The following is a 16,754-nucleotide window of genomic DNA, read 5'->3' as shown; positions in this document are numbered from 1 at the left end:
TCCCCCTAAGATCAGGAACAAGGCAAAGATCTCTGCTTTCCTACTGCTATGACACATGGTATTACATGTTTTAGCCATTGAAATGAGGCAAGAAAAGGAAATAAAGCCATACAAATTGGAAAAAAAGAAAGAATGCTCTCATTATTTGCAGATGACATAATTGTCTAAAAAAACAAAATCAGAGAAATCTATTTAAAAAATTCTCCTTGGGCCAGGTGTGGTGGATCACCTGTAATTCTAGCACTTTGGGAGGCTGAGGCTTGGTTGAAGCCAGGAGTTGGAGACCAGCCTAGGCAACATAGCAAGACCCTATCTCTATAAAAACAATAATAATAAAATATTAGCTGGGTGTGGTGGTGTGCACCCCTATAGTCCTAGCTACTCCAGAGGAGGAGTCAGGAGGATCACTTGAGCCCAGGAGTTGGAAGTTGCAGTGAGCTATGATCACACCACTGCAACCCAGTCTGAGCAATGGAGTGAGACCCTGTCTCGGAAAATAATAATAATACTAATAATAATCCTCCTTGAACTGATTTATAAATTCAGCGAAGTTACAGAATACAAAATAAACATATAAAACCAATATAAAACATACAAAACCAAAACTTCTATGTACTAGAAATGAATATGCTGACATCAAAATTTAAAACACAATATCATTCACAACTACTCAAAAAATGAATTACTTAAGGAAATCTAACAAATCATGTATAGAAATTATATGCCGAGAGCTGCACAAGACTGATGGAAAAATCAAAGCAATAAATAGTTGGAGAGGCATAGCACATTCACAGATAGAAATTCACTTACTTTCATCTTCTACAGCTATCTTAAGAAAAAAAAAAAGAAATTCACTTACTGTCAAGTTAGTAAAAAATGCCAATGCTTCCCAATATTTTTTTTTTGAGACAGAGTCTTGCTTTGTTGCCCAGGCTAGAGTGAGTGCAGTGGCATCAGCCTAGCTCACAGCAACCTCAAGCTCCTGGGCTCCAGCGATCCTACTGCCTCTGCCTCCCGAGTAGCTGGGACTACAGGCATGCGCCACCATGCCCAGCTAGTTTTTTCTATATATATTAGTTGGCCAATTAATTTCTTCTATTTTTCAATAGTAGAGACGGGGTCTCACTCAGGCTGGTTTTGAACTCCTCCTGACCTTGAGCAATCTGCCTGCCTCGGCCTCCCAGAGTGCTAGGATTACAGGCGTGAGCCACCGCGCCCAGCCAATGCTTCCCAATTTGATATCCAAGTTTAATGCAATTTGAATCAAAATCTCACATGATTATACTAAAATTCATACATAAAGGCAAAGAGACTAAAATAGGTAAAATGATTTTGAAGAAGAATAATAAAATGGTAAGAATCAGTCTGCTCAGTTTTAAGACAATATATAGCCACAGTAATCAAAATTGTATGGTATTAGTGGAGGGGGAAACATATAGATCAATGAAGCAGAAAAGAGAACCCAAGAATAGACCCACTCAAATATGTCCAACTATTTTGACAAAGCTGCAAAAGCAATTTAATGGAGGGACGAGACCCTTTCAACAAACATTAGAAGCATTGGCAATAAACATTCACTGTCAAAAAAAAAAAAAAGAACCTACATCTAAGTGGCATACTTAATACAAAAATTGTGGATGATGGTCTTAAATGCAAATGGATCACAAATAAAGGGCTTAAATGTATCATGGGCTTAAATGTAAAATGTATAACTAAGTAACTTTTAGAAGAAAACATAGAATAAAATCTTTGAGATCTAGGATTAGGCAAAGAGATCTTAGACTTTATACCAAAAGCATAATCCTTAAAATAAAAAAAATGACAAATTGAACTTAATCCAAATTAAAAACCTTTGCTCTGCTAACAACCCTGTTAAGGGGATGAAAAGACAAACCACACGAATAGTGGTCACCAGAGGCTGGCGCCTTGGGGTGGTAAAGGGAAGTTGGTTAAGGGGAACACACACACAGATGGAAGGAATAAGTCCTAGTATTGGATAGCACGATAGGGTGCTATCGCAGTTAACGATAATTTATTGTATATTTCAAAATAGCTCAAACAGAAGATCTGGAATGCTCCCAACACAAAGAAATGATAAATATTTTAGGTGATGGATACCTCAATTGCCCTGATTTTATTATTATACATTGTATGTTTGTACCAAAATATCATATGTACTCCATAAATATATACAACTACAGTGTATCAATTTAAAAAATTTCAAATACTAAATTATATCTTCAGGCCAGGCACGGTGGCTTACGCCTGTAATCCTAGCACTCTGGGAGGCCGAGGTGGGAGGGTCGCCAAGGTCAGGAGTTCAAAACCAGCCTGAACAAGAGGGAGACACCATCTCTACTAAAAATAGAAAGAAATTAATTGGCCAACTAAAAATATATAGAAAAAACTAGCTAGGCATGGTGGCGCATGCCTGTAGTCCCAGCTACTCGGGAGGCTGAGGCAGAATGATTGCTTGAGCCCAGGAGATTGAGGTTGCTGTGAGCTAGGCTGACACCATGGCACTTACTCTAGCCTCGGCAACAAAGCAAGACTCTGTCAGTCAGTCAATCAATCAATCAATAAAATCTTCTGACCTCAAAAAATAAAAAGAGAAACTACAGAGTAGGTGAAAATATTTGCAAAACACGTATCCAACAAAAGAAGAGTATCTAGAATATGAAAAGAGTTCTCAAAACTCAACAGTATAAAAGTAAAATGGCCCAATTAGAATACTGGCAATACCAAGAAGAGGAAAAAGAATGATAAAAGAAGACAGAAGAAAAAAAAATAACAGAATACTGGCAAAACCATGAAAAGGCATTTCACAAAAGAGGATATGGACATGACAGATAAGCACATGAAAAGACATTTAACATCATTAGGCATTACAGAAATGCACATTTAAAACACAATGAGATATATTAGCACACACCTATTAGAATGGCTAAAATAAAAAAAATAATGACAACACCAAATGATAACATGGATGTGGAGAATGTAGATCACTCCAACACTGCTGTTGGGAATGTAAATGATAGCCACTCTGGGAAACGATAGAGTAGTATCTTATAAAACTAAATTTTAGCTGGGCACAGTGGCTTATGCCTGTAATCCTACCACTTTGGGAGGCTGAGGCGGGAGGATGGCTTAAGGCCAGGAGTTCAAGTCCAGCCTGGGCAACATAGTGAGACCTCATCTCTATGAAAACAACAAAACCCAGAGAAATGAAAACTGATGTTCACATAAAAACCTGTACACAGATGTTTACGAAGCTTTATATTATAACAGTCCCAAACTGGAAACAACCCAGATGTCCTTCAACAAGTGAACGGTTAAACCAACTGTGGCACTTCCACATGACGGCCTCTACTCAGCAATGAAAAGGAATAGACAATCAATACATGTCTGACCTGGATCAAGCTCAACAGAATTATGCTGCAGGAAAACAGCCAATCCCCAGAGGTTACATACTATATGAATCTCTTTCTATAATATTCTTGAAAACCCCATTTTAGAGATGAAGAACAGATTAGTGGTTGCCAGAGATTCATGAGAGGGTGGGAGTAGGAAAGAAGTGGGTGTTGGTATAAAAGGCAATAGGAGGGATCCTTCTGATGAAGCAAATATGCCGTATCTTATACATGTCAACGTCGATATTCTTGGTTGTGATGTTGTACTATTTTTACAAGATAGATTTTTACTATATATATTATCGTTGAGTGTAAAAAAAATTCAAGGGATCCCTCTGTGTTATTTCTTACAATGGCATGTGAATCTATAATTATCTAAAAATAAAAAGGTTAATTATTGATAAAAAAAGAAAAACAAATCTTTATGTACACCCATTCACAGCAGCATTATTCACAATAGCCAAAACACGGAAGCAACCCAAGCATCTATTGACAGGTAAATAGATAAAGAAAAATGTGCTATATACATACAATAGAGTATTAGTCAACCTTAAAAGAAAGGAAAATTCTGACACATGCTACGACATGTATGAACCTTGAGAACATTATGCCAGTGAAATAAGCAGTCACAGAAAGATAAATACTTCATAATTTCATTTACATAAGGTATCCACAGTAGTCAAATTCATAGAGACTAAAAGTAGAATGGGAACTGCCAGGGGTGGAAAAAGGGAGAAATGGGAAGTTATTGTTTAATGGGTGAGGAGTTTCAGTTTGGGAAGATAAAAAGTTCTAGAGATTGGTTGCACAACAATTTGAATGTACTTACCATTGAACTGTATACTTAAAAATGGTTAAGAACAAAAATTTTATGCTACATGTATTTTGCCACAATTAAAAGTAAAAAATAACAAACAATTAAAAACACAAGACCTTCATGATGATGAACTTTAGTTTACCAGGCAGAAACTAGGTCTTCAGAAGAAAGATAAATAAGCACCGATTTATCAAAACTCCAAGGACAGGGAGGCTGAGGCAGCAGGATCGCTCGAGCCCAGGAGTTTGAGGTTGCTGTGAGCTAGGCTGACGCCACGGCACTCACTCTAGCCTGGACAACAAACCGAGACTCTGTCTCAAAAAAAAAAAAAAAAAAAAAAAAAAACTCCAAGGACAGATACCAAACCTTATTAGGTATTAAATTCACAGCATCCTCTTTTGTACTGACTGAAAGTAGCAATTTCTAGTAAGAATTATGGGCTTTGCCTCCTTTGCATCAACAGCACACAGCAGGCGCTGACACGCATGTGCTGAGCAGCGGGGTGTGTGGGTTAGCACAGCTCTGGCAGGGCGGAAGGCAGGAGCCCAGGTAACCTGGCTAACTCCTGCTCATTCCTAGTTTTCCCCACTCCTTGTTTAAAGTCGTGTCAAACGAGCTGTGTGGAAAGCAAACTGTTCAGCTTCCTACATTCTGCTGAGATGTGTTCACAATGTGTCTACTGTTCGCCATGCAGTCTTCTGATGGCCGAGGAGCAGCTGGAGAAAGCAGGAGCCACACCTCCTGTTCCCATGGGAGGGGATAATGCCATCATTACTAAATGCCATGCCTGCCAGTGGAAAGTGTCAGAAGGAGAAATGAAGCGGATATAGTCAGAAAGCATGGCCAAAGGCGGCAACTGCACTAGAGAGGTGAGTAAGAACACCTGCTAGACCAGCTCCCGCCCCAACTCCTCAGAGCACCTGCGTAAGCAAGCCATGCATGGACATGCCAACAGGGAACATGCCAAGGAAATTTCTGAACAACCTACTGCATGGTTCTGTGATGGCACTGAAACTATCTGTGTTTTATTCCTTCCATTTCTGAAATACAGATATTGATGAGATAATTTTTACTTTTTGAGACAGAGTCTTGCTCTGTTGCCCAGGCTGCTGGAGCGTAGTGGCGTGAGTATAGTGCTGGGATTACAGGTGGGAGCCATCATGCCCAGCCATTATTATTAAATTAAAAAATACCCTGTGAAATAACAGAGCAAAGAGGTTTCCCTTTTTCATAGGAGGGGAACTTAGAAATGCTGAGAGGTCAAGTGATGGGGACTAAGGACCTCTGTTTTCCGCCATTGTTGTCTGCACAAAGCTTCCCGAAGACGGCCTCGCAGTCAGCCTAGAGAGCAGCTGGGACTAGGGGGGCAGGACGGGGGATAGGTGTCTGGTAAGCTCATATCCTGCCCGTTTTAGTTTTCATGGGCTGGGGCTGAAAATCCTGTGTGGCAGTCAGCAAGCTGGCTGGGGTCCTGGGAAGCTGCCCTGGAGCTTACAGAGGCAAACGTGAGATTGCAGACTTGTAGCAATCACTCACCGGGGGCAGCTGGAGAGTGGCCACCTGCTGTGCATCCCTCATAGTCTCTTCCTGAAGAAGGAAAGCATCTTGTGGCACTGAAAAAGATCAGAAAACCGTGTCCCAAAGCCAGCCAGGCCTGGCGCTGACAACTCCCGAGCTGCCTGGGGCTTTTGTCCACTTCAGTTTTGGTGAGCAAAGAAAACCACATGACAGGTCCCAACAGGGAGCTGTTTCATGGTGCTTTTCTGAAAATGCAAGGTTTCTGCTCTTACCTGGAAAATGAGGATTACAAAATGATGCACATGAAAAGCACTCTGCAAACCAAAAGGATTTCTGTTACTTTGTTTTCAGATACAACAATGGAAGCTATAACAGGGAATGCCTAGGTTCAAGTTGGGACGGCCAATAGATAAATAGCTATTTGACCTCCAGTAGGTCCCAGGACCTCAGCTTTGTCATACAAAATACGGGAAAAATAAAGGTTAAAATATTGCAGAGCTGAGGTACCAGTAAGGCCTGTTGGCAATGAGGATCACTGTGGAACTCCAGTGTCATATAAATTTATTTATACATTTATATAAGGGCTGTCTGGGAAGTATCCAGCCATGTAACCATTCTTCTTATATTAACAATGGCTGGATACTTTCCAGACAGCCCTCCTAAGTTTATAAACTGCAAAGATCCATTAAAAAGACTGTTAACCAAATATTGGTGAAGATGTGGAGAAAAGGGAACCCTTGTACACTGTTGATGGGAGTGTAAATTAGTACAGCCATTATAGAAAACAGTATGAAGGTTCAAAAAATTAAAAATAGAACTACCAAATGACCCAGCAATCCCTCTTCTGAGTATATGGTCAAAGTAAATGAAGTCAGTATCTCAAAGAAATATCTCTACGCCATGCTCATTGCAGCACTATTCATAACAGTCAAGATCTGGGTTCAACCTAAGTGCCCTTCAAGAAATGAACTGATATAGAAAATCCGGTACATATACACAATGGAATACTAGCCTCAAAAAAGAAGGAAATCCTGTCTTTCGTGACATGGATGAACCTGGAGGACATCATGCTAAGTGCAATAAGCCAGGCACAGAAAGACAAATACCGCCTGCTCTCACATGTGGAATCTAAAAGTCAAATTGACAGAAGCAGAGAGTAGAATGTCGGTTACCAGAGGCTGAGGAGGAGGGCCTTCTGGAGATGTTTGGTCAAAGGATTCAAAATTTCAGTTAGATGGGAGGAATAAATTCAAAAGTTCTATTGTACAACTTGGTAACTATAGCTTGTAACAATGTACTGTATACTTGAAACTTACTAAGAGAGTAGATTTTAAGAGTCTTCACCACACACACACAAAAAGATAACGATGTAAGGCAATGCATAGGTGAGCTTGAATCTTTTTTTTTTTTTAAAGAGACAGAGTCTCGCCATATTGCCTACAATGGCTTGGAACTCCTGGGCTAAAGTGATCCTCCTGCCTGAGCCTCCAAAGTAGTTGGGACCACAGGCACAGTGCCACTGTGCCCAGCTAATTAGCTTGATATAATTATTTCACAATGTATACATAAATGAAAACATCACATTGTATACCATAAATATATATATATATACATATATATATATATATATTTTTTTTTTGAGACAGAGTCTCGCTTTGTTGTCCAGGCTAGAGTGAGTGCCGTGGCGTCAGCCTAGCTCACAGCAACCTCAAGGCAGAAGGCTCGAGCGATCCTTCTGCCTCAGCCTCCCGAGTAGCTGGGACTACAGGCATGCGCCACCATGCCCGGCTAATTTTTTATATATATATCAGTTGGCCAATTAATTTCTTTCTATTTATAGTAGAGACGGGGTCTCGCTCTTGCTCAGGCTGGTTTTGAACTCCTGACCTTGAGCAATCCGCCTGCCTCGGCCTCTCAAGAGCTAGGATTACAGGCGTGAGCCACCGCGCCCGGCCCATAAATATATTTTTAAAAGTCCTTTAGAAAGGCACTGTCTTCTGTTCCTAGAAGAGCACTTGGTACAGTACCTTAACAACCATCATATCAAAGTGTGGAGTGTGGCTTTGGGACCATCTCACCCTGCCCTATTTTAGGCTACCAGGCCTCATGTCCTAATGTTTTCTCTTCTGATTGATAACTTTACCTTGCTCAGGCTTCTGCAATGAGCTTATAAAAATAAACTTTGTGTTTCAAAAGGTGCTTCTTTCACAGAATACTTGGAAAGCTGTACTATACTCTCTTGATTTAGAGAAAAATCCCAGAGGTCAACCCCAGGTGTGTTAAGTCAACATCAAAACCAACCCCAGAAGCCAGTGTCCCTGACCTTTCAGACCTGGGATGCAAAGCCTTCAGGAAACAGCAGCTGCAGGAGCAGCTATTTGGAACAAAGGACTGGGACAGGAGCTGATGCAGATGGCAGTGACATTCCAGGGGTCCCAGTGGAAGGCAGACTCTTTACTGCTGCCTGAAGGGGACACTCAGGTTGGGAGGGTGTGGACTTGAGGAGGCAGTATTTTTTGTGTACATGTTCAACTAAGGTTTATTTTTTCATCTCTTTAATTTATTTTCATCTCCCAGCTTTATTAAGGCATAATTGACAAATAAAAAGAATTTTATGTATTTTGTGTAAAAAAGTTGTATACAATGTGATGTTACATTTTTACATTGTAAAATAAATCAATCTAATGAATATTTCTATTGCCTCACATACCATTTTTTTTGTGATGAGAACATTTAATATTTACTCTCTTAGTAGTTTCCAAGTATAAAATGCATTATTTTTAACTACAGTCACTACAGATCTCCAAAATTTATTCATACTAACTGAAATTCGTATTCTTTGACCAACCTCTCCAGGAGTCAGTATTTTAATTCTGCTTTCTCACACCTGCCACCTCCTGGGAGATGGACTATAGCCTGACTCTACCTTTGGCCATGATAAATGACTACATGGACACTTTTAAGAATCACTTTTCCTGCACCAGAGCTCAGCGGGACCTGGGCACCTCCTGCCAGCACTGTAGCAATAAATAAATAAATAAATATACAAATTTTAAAAATTTAAATTTTTTTAGTTAAAAAAATTAATTTTTAATTAATTGCTTCAGAACTTCACCAAGAAGCACCTTGGTGCTTAGGCTGTTGTGGCTCTGGAAGCTCTCCCCTCTCCCGAGTGCCTTCCCACACCCCACTACAAGGCCTCTCCCATGGCCTCCTACTTTCTGCATAACCCAGGCTGCTTGCTGCAGTCCCAATCCCCAGAGAACTCAGATTTGACTGTGTTTGGAAATAGGGTCTTTAAAGAGATAATTCAGTTAAAATGATGTCATATGGGTGGGCCCTAATACTATCTGACCGGCATCTTTTGTTAGAAGAAGAAATTAGGGGCCGGCTTGGTGGCTCAAGCCTATAATCCTAGCACTCTGGGAGGCCAAGACAGGTGGATTGCTCCAGGTCAGGAGTTCGAGATCAGCCTGAGCAAGAGCAAGACCCCATCTCTACTATAAATAAAAAGAAATTAATTGGCCAACTAATACATATAGAAAAAATTAGCCGGGCATGGTGGCACACGCCTGTAGTCCCAGCTACTCGGGAGGCTGAGGCAGGAGGATTGCTTGAGCCTGGGAGTTTGAGGTTACTGTGAGCTTGGCTGACGCCATGGCACTCACTCTAGCCTGGGCAACAAAGAGGGACTCTGTCTCAAAAAAAAAAAAGAAGAAATTAGGGGCCAGGCATGGTGGTTCACACCTGTAATCCTAGCACTCTGGGAGGCTGAGGTGGGCAGATCACTCAAGGTCAGGAGTTCGAAACCAGCCTGAGTAAGATAGAGACTCCATCTCTATTAAAACTAGAAAGAAATTAATTGTCCAACTAAGAATATATAGAAAAAATTAGCCAGGCATGGTGGCACATGCCTGTAGTCACAGCTACATGGGAGGCTGAAGCAGGAGGATGGCCTGAGCCCAGGAGATTGAGGTTGCTGTGAGCTAGGCTGACACCACGGCACTCTAGCTCGGGCAACAGAGTGAGACTCTGTCTCAACAAAAAAAGAAGAAGAAGAAATTAGGGCCAGGCTCGGTGGCTCATGCCTGTAATCCTAGCACTCTGAGAGGCCGAGGCAAGGGGATCGCTTGAGGTCAGGAGTTCCAGACCAGCCTGAGCAAGAGCGAGACCCCTGTCTCTACTAAAAATAGAAAAAATTAGCTGGGCATGGGGGCACATGCATATAGTCCCAGCTACTCAGGAAGCTAAGGCAGGATGATCACTTGAGCCCAGGAGCTTGAGGTTGCTGTGAGCTAGGCTGACGCCATGGCACTCTTGCCCCAGCAACAGACCGGGACTCTATCTCAAACAAAGACAAAAAAAAAAACAAAAAAAAAGAAGAGATTAGGACACAGATGCACATAGAGAAAACACAATGTCAAGACCCAGAGAGAAGCTATCTACAAGCCCCGCAGAGAGAGCAGAGAGGACTCGGAAGAACCCAAAGCTGCCACACCTTGGTCTCGGACTTCCAGCCTCCAGGGAGTGCGTTTATTATGTAAGCCAGCTAGTCTGTGGAATGTTATGGCAGCACAAGCAAACTGACACAACTGTCCTGACTTTTAACCAAACACAGGCTTAAGAGTTTATTTGATTTGTATGGAAGTCAGTATAGTTTTGACATAGTGAAATTTAATAGGTATTTTGGTTCATTTACTAAAAAGCTTTTTATAATGCCAAGCACAATTACAAATCACAAGAAAACATTCTGGCCTCTCAGATTCTCTTTTTCCTTTAGGAAAGTGTACGGCAATGCTTCAAGCCCACCCAGAATAACTTACTCACCAGAGACTTCCTTCAACCTGAGGGCACCAAAATTTCCCATGATAATTACTTCAACTTAAAGTTTTGAGTGGCTCAGGCCTTGTGCTCAACATTTTATGGGTTGGATCTCACTTCATCCTCAAAAAAATAAAAAAAGTAACTACTCTCTCTACTGGACAGAGGAAGAAACCAAGGCTTTGAGAGTTTAGAAGCATGTGCTGGGTCATACCTAGAAGATTTTAAAGTCGAGTTTATCTGGTGACAAAACTATCTGCCTGTAGCCACTGTACATTTTGTATAGACATTCAAGCCATGCCTAACAGCCATTCAGGCTCCATACACGGAAGCCTTTTACAGTATTTTTATATCTCCTTGCAGCATCACAATGATTTTGCAGCCAAGGAAATAGAGGTTCTGAGAGACAAGAAGAAATGGCCATGTTCAGCTCACATTACCGGTTCTAGTTGTATAGTGACGGTCCCTGGCTGTCCCCAAACTGACAAATCCCACAGAGATGCACTCTCAAAGAGATGAGGAGGCACAACCTTAAAGACACCCACCTACAGAAGAGTTTCTCTCTGGGAAGACATAGCACACGAAGAGAACAGACATCCTCCTGAGATTCTAATTCAATTGCTCTAGGGAGGGACTCACTATACTCCTCAGGGTATAGGAGAAGAGCTTTGATGTATAAAGTTATCAGCTTAACAAAAACCACACCCAGCTCACAGTATGGGGTATGCAGACTCCCAGCTCACCCTTCCACATTCCCTAAGGCTGCATACCTGTGTCTCCATTGAGTTGGCCTGGTGCTCTGCTTGGGAGCCCAAAACCCTGTGCCAGGGCCACAGGCTGGGCATCCTGGCTCTTTGCAAGGTTGCTCTGGGACTCCACTGACAGCCGCTCCTGCTCCTGTTCCAGAGGGCTGTCCCCATCATCAATCACCACAGGGTCTTCACAGTGCTTGAGCTGCAATCCGAGAGAGATTTTCAGGGCCAGGTGGGGAGGTTCCCTCCCTCCCTGGGCCCGCTGACCATAGAGTCCACAGCTGACCACCAAGTTCAACCTGAGCCTTGGATGGGGCTGGGGGGAAGGGGGAATAACACAATCATGCCCAAATTGGAGCCTTTATGGAGTGAAACCTGTTTTCTTAGGAAACTCCAGTCTGAGCCTAACCAGGCTGAGCATGGGGCTGTCCAGCCCAGGTCACTCCCATCCCAGTCCCACCCCTCCACTCACCCACTGCCAGGGTCTCCCAGGCTCCCGCTCCAGCGCCTCCACGGCAGTCACAGCCTGCTCGCCACTCTCGGGCTCTTGGGCCCGCACCCAGCTCTGAATCTCCCGGGGCAAGATGGCCAGGAATTGCTCCAGCACCAGTACTTCTAAGATCTGCTCCTTGGTGTGCCTCTCAGGCCGCAGCCAGCCCCGGCACAGGTCCCAGAGGCGGCGCAGGGCCTCCCGGGGGCCTGCTGCCTCCTGGTAGCGGAAACGGCGGAAGAGGCGACGAGAGGACTCAGGGCTGGGAAGCTCCCCCTGGGGGCTAGGGTTCTCTCCAGGTGGGCTCCTCATTTTCCTGGGCTCCTCACTTTCTTTTGGAGCCAAGACTCGGGGGCACAGGGCTGTGGGCATGATGGGATTTGATGGGGGTCAGCAGCAGAAGACGACCCTATTTCCAAACAGAAATCGCTGGCTTCAATGTTCTGGTTTTCTTCAGTCATTTCTGGGGAGTAATGATAGGGAAACTGACAAAGCCCACAGAGACCAGCCCTTTGGAGAAGCCTTGGGAAGTATCAGTGTGGTTGATCCTTTCACATGAGAGTGGGAGAGAATGATCCGCCCCATCAGTATCATTACATGTGGATACCCCTAAATGGGTGACTAAATGAACAAAGCAGGAAATCTGGGAGAAGAGTGGTGGCATTTCAACATGACATTGGTGTTTTAAGCATCCCAGGAGACCAACAGGGCCACATACAAGAAAAAGATGTAATCAAGACTCTCTGGTACCTTTGGTAGCCAGGTCCTCCTGGAGAGGACCCGAGATAGACGTGTCAAGCAGGCCACTACCTTGAGGCTTTGGAGCCAAAGTCGCCGTCCTTGTTCTTAAGAACTTTACAAACTGAGCTGGAAAGACAAAGACATACATGCATTAGAAAAACCTTCAAAGTGTATCCAGGAATGGAAAATTTATCCTGCTGATGGTGGACCACTGGTGCTGCATGCTGGACGGTCAACAGAGCCAGAATCAGCCTCTCCCAGCAGAGCCTGCACTGGGCAGCAGGGGATAAGCACAGGCAAGAAGACACCCAGACAGAGATGGGGAGAGTCACAAGAGGTGGCCAGATGCAGTTTACCAGAGAGAAATAACACTGTGTTTAACATCAGTGCTTTCGTATGAGAGTTCCACCCAACCCACTTGAACATTTCAACAGTAATCTTTGTCATATATGAAAAGATACCTTGACCTTCAACCTTGTCTCCACCTTCTTCCCTAGTGCTGCCTTCTTCAAACCAGTCAAGGCATGACACACACCTCACAGACCTTCCCCCGCCAGGACAGAAGAGAGGATCACTCACCGCACAGCTCTCAGCCCTCACGGAGACCATGGGTGTCACAGGCCACGACATACATTCCCACGATGGGAGTGAGGGGTCCCCACACCTCCTAGGCTGTGGTGTCGACAATCCAACCCAGCCAACACACAGAGTGGGACAACAGAGAGGACGGGTGTACCTGACTGGGGTTCACTGATCCATGCTTTGGGACACAGGGAAGTGAAAGAGCAGATGGGGACACACATGCGCCACTGCCATCAAGCCTCTCCGGTCTCTAGGCACAGCCACTGGCCCTCCGCCCCCAACTGTATGTGGGTCTCCAGCCTGGCAGCATCTTAACCTCCAACAGGTCACAAGGTGCAGATGGGGCAAAAGAAGACAAGTGATGCCAGAAAAGCTACAAAGCAACTGAGTGGCACAGGAAAAACCCAAATCTCTGAACCTCTTTGCTTTCCAAAGTAAAGACGCACAGTCAGGCAGGAGGGGACTGTGAAGGAGTCTGGCTGGACCTGCTGCAGCTCTCCTCACCACCGGATTCCCTTCCCCAGCGCGACGGCATGTGGCCGCCCCCCGGCCCCACCCACTCTGCTCACCTGCCCCCTCTGGCCGCCTGCGGGTCCCGACTGCTCGGGTCCGCCGCGAGCCGAGGCACCGAGCGCCCCCCTCAGCATCCCGTTCCTGCGGGGACTCCGCTCGGAGTCGTCTCCAACCAGACAACCGTGCTCCCCTTTGTCACCCGGGCACCTGACGCGCGGGAGGCTCCGAGGATCCTGATGAATGAACTAACGTTCGCGGGAGGGCTCCGCGGGGCGGAGCTAGCGCCCGGCTCTCGGAGGAGGGCCGAGCAAGGAGCAGAGCCGGCAGAAAGGCAAGGAGGCGCTCGGGGCCCGGGGAGGGACGCTCGCGCTCGCGCCCCGCCGCTTCCCGCCGTCCTCACCTCCCGGCCGGGAGCGCCGCCCAGCGCCCGCCGCGGAGCCCCCTGCTGCGGCGGAAGTGCGGGGCGGCCGCGCCGCATCCTCCAGCGCTGCCCCGGGGTCCTCGCTGCGGCGCGGTCTCCGCAGGGCCCGCCGCGCTCGGCCCGCGCCCATCCAGGAACCGCGGCTCGGCCAGGGGCAAATGGAGGCGCCTGAGCAACAGCCGTGCCGCCGCGTCCCCGCCCGCACGCCCGCGACCCCTCGCCCGGCCGGGAGGCGGCGCCCGCACGGCGGGGCGGGGCGGGGCCGGGCGCGGGCCGCCGCACTCACCGCCGGGCGCGTCGGGTGGCGGGCCGCTCAGGCCTGGCGTCGCGGGAGCCCGCCGGACGCCGCGGAAGGAAAGGCCGGAGCCCTCCGGCTCCCTCCCCTGGGACACTTCCTGCTCCGCTCTAGGACCGGGGAGGTCTCCGCATCTCAGTGGTTCGCTCCCCGCCCCCCGGCCGCGGTGTGCGCGGGGGTGACATCCGACACCCCCGGCCGGCCCGCCCGCCCCGCCCCGCCCCGCGCGCACCCGGCCTGGCCGCCGCGCCGGGGCCGAGGGGCGCCGCGCCCGGGCCGAGTGCCGCCGCGCCGGGGGCCGAGGGGCGCCGCGCCCGGGCCGAGTGCCGCCGCGCCGGGGGCCGAGGGGCGCCGCGCCCGGGCCGAGTGCCGCCGCGCCGGGGGCCGAGGGGCGCCGCGCCCGGGCCGAGTGCCGCCGCGCCGGGGGCCGAGGGGCGCCGCGCCGGGGGCTGAGGGGCGCCGGGCCCGGGGGCTGAGGGGCGCCGCGCCGGGGGCTGAGGGGCGCCGGGCCCGGGCTGAGGGGCGCCGCGCCGGGGGCTGAGGGGCGCCGGGCCCGGGGGCTGAGGGGCGCCGCGCCGGGGGCCGAGGGGCGCCGCGCCGGGGGCTGAGGGGCGCCGCGCCGGGGGCTGAGGGGCGCCGGGCCCGGGCTGAGGGGCGCCGCGCCGGGGGCTGAGGGGCGCCGGGCCCGGGGGCTGAGGGGCGCCGCGCCGGGGGCCGAGGGGCGCCGCGCCGGGGGCTGAGGGGCGCCGCGCCGGGGGCTGAGGGGCGCCGGGCCCGGGCTGAGGGCCGCCGCGCCGGGGGCTGAGGGGCGCCGGGCTGAGGGGCGCACCACGGCGGCCTGGCTTCCGCGGGCCCGCGCGGGGGATGGGGCGGGCGGACGGAGGCAGGGGCGTCGAGGCGCGGCGGGCAGGGGCTGAGGGCGCGGCGGGCAGGGGCTCTGCTCCCCGGCCCGCGACCCCGCTCGCCCAGGCCCGCGGCGGCGCGGCTCAAAGCGGGAGTGGGGGCGAGGGGCGAAGGAAGGGGCTCCCGCGCTCCACCGCCCCGTCCCGGACCCCCGAGGCCAGCCCGCCCGCCCGCGCCGCGGCAGGCCCAGCCGCTCCAGCCTAACCCCTCGGGGCCGCCCCAGCCGCCTCCGGGCCGCGCGGCTGCAGCTCGCCCACCCCGTCCCCGCGCCGGACACGCCGGCGTCGCCGTGGGAAGGCTGCCCGCCGCGTGGCCGCCCGAGGGCCGGGCGGGTCGCCGCCCCTGTTCACACGGGCACCGGGAGGGCCCTGGCCCCAGGTCGTGTGGCGCCGAGGGCAAGCGGGGCCTCCGGATCCCGCCCCGAGACCGGGCGACGGGGCTGCCGGCCAGCACCCCGTGCTCACTGCGTCCACAGTCTCGCTGGCGTCCCGGGACGTCCGCACTGTGCGGGCTCCGGAGCGTGGGCGACAGTGCGCCCGGTCCCTGAGCAGCCCGATCCCCACAGCCTCTTCTCCACCCGCCCGCACTGCAGCTGGGCTCTCCCACGGAAGAGAAAAATCTCCATCTACTGGAGGGGAGCTGCCTCGGGTAGCTCTGATTTCCTTCAGGGCCTGTTTCAAGGGCAAGCAGAAGGAAACCAGTTCCCCCAGAGAAAGTGGTTTGGCCAAGGAAGTGGGGAGAAGGTGGTCGGACCAAGGCACAGGATCCCTTAGCTGCGTGGCTCTTCCCACTCCACGGGCTTGGGTGCCTCCATTTCCTCCTCTAAATTACTGGAATAAGCACTTCTGACAAGCAGAATTACTGGGAGCCACCATTTGTTAAATGCCCAGATTCTGTGACTTTAGCAGGAGATGGACTAAACAAAGGAGTGGCACTGTTGTTTGTAAACAGTGATTGTTCCCCACATCACAGTCACACTGGGCAGGGCTGTCCTGGAGCCTAAGGATACCAGTAGGAGCCACCTCCCTTGACCTTGTGTGATTCATGCTCACCTTTCAGGAGCACCAGCCAGGAACCATGACCTAGAGGAGAGGCATTGGGGGGCGGGGACCAAAAATCAGCAAAGGCTGGTCAGGCTTAGGCGCTTTAGCAAACGTGCCAGCCTGTGGTGTTCTGCAGCAGTCCTGCTGGAGCTCCCAGCCCTGTGACTGGCCCAGGAACCAGCAGTTGAGTGTTTGGGGATTGGTGCTCATAGCTCTGCCCCCTTGCAAACCTAAAGCAGATAAAATGTAAGGCCCACAGTTGCCAGCAGACGGCATCAGATTAATTCCCAGTACTCAATCCGGTTCCTTCTCTGAAATGACACCTCCCTGCACAGCTGTCCCTCTCACTGTTACCCTTGTGAGGCTCGGAATATACTTTTTGTTTCTTCTGCATTTGGCTCAACACGGGTTAAGAGTCTGGGTTCTGGAATCAGATCACCTGGGTTCA

The 16,754-nt window shown here is 49.2% G+C and overlaps 1 protein-coding gene across 2 annotated transcripts in view; it reads right to left on the bottom strand.

Annotated features, from left to right (window-relative positions):
* The window catches only part of ZNF496 (zinc finger protein 496), a 44,855-nt gene extending 30,396 nt beyond the window's left edge, over positions 1–14,459 (bottom strand). Inside the window, exons 1-5 of one of the 2 annotated variants that reach the window (XM_012752016.3) lie at positions 14,045–14,459; positions 12,559–12,675; positions 11,791–12,217; positions 11,337–11,520; positions 5,764–5,840 (exon numbers count right to left, since the gene is read on the bottom strand). In XM_012752016.3, coding sequence (XP_012607470.2) covers positions 5,764–5,840; positions 11,337–11,520; positions 11,791–12,180 — 651 coding nt within the window. In that variant the 5' untranslated portion in view covers positions 12,181–12,217; positions 12,559–12,675; positions 14,045–14,459. Of the gene's footprint in view, positions 1–5,763; positions 5,841–11,336; positions 11,521–11,790; positions 12,218–12,558; positions 13,676–14,044 lie in introns of those variants that run through there. The other variant, XM_076009272.1, reaches the window with a different exon arrangement.
* Positions 14,460–16,754: the final 2,295 nt, after the last annotated feature.

Source organism: Microcebus murinus, chromosome 13, assembly GCF_040939455.1.
Source record: "Microcebus murinus isolate Inina chromosome 13, M.murinus_Inina_mat1.0, whole genome shotgun sequence".
Lineage (NCBI taxonomy): Eukaryota > Metazoa > Chordata > Mammalia > Primates > Cheirogaleidae > Microcebus > Microcebus murinus.
The sequence above is the reverse complement of the archived record's forward strand: the minus strand, read 5'-3'. Positions and strand labels throughout refer to the sequence as shown.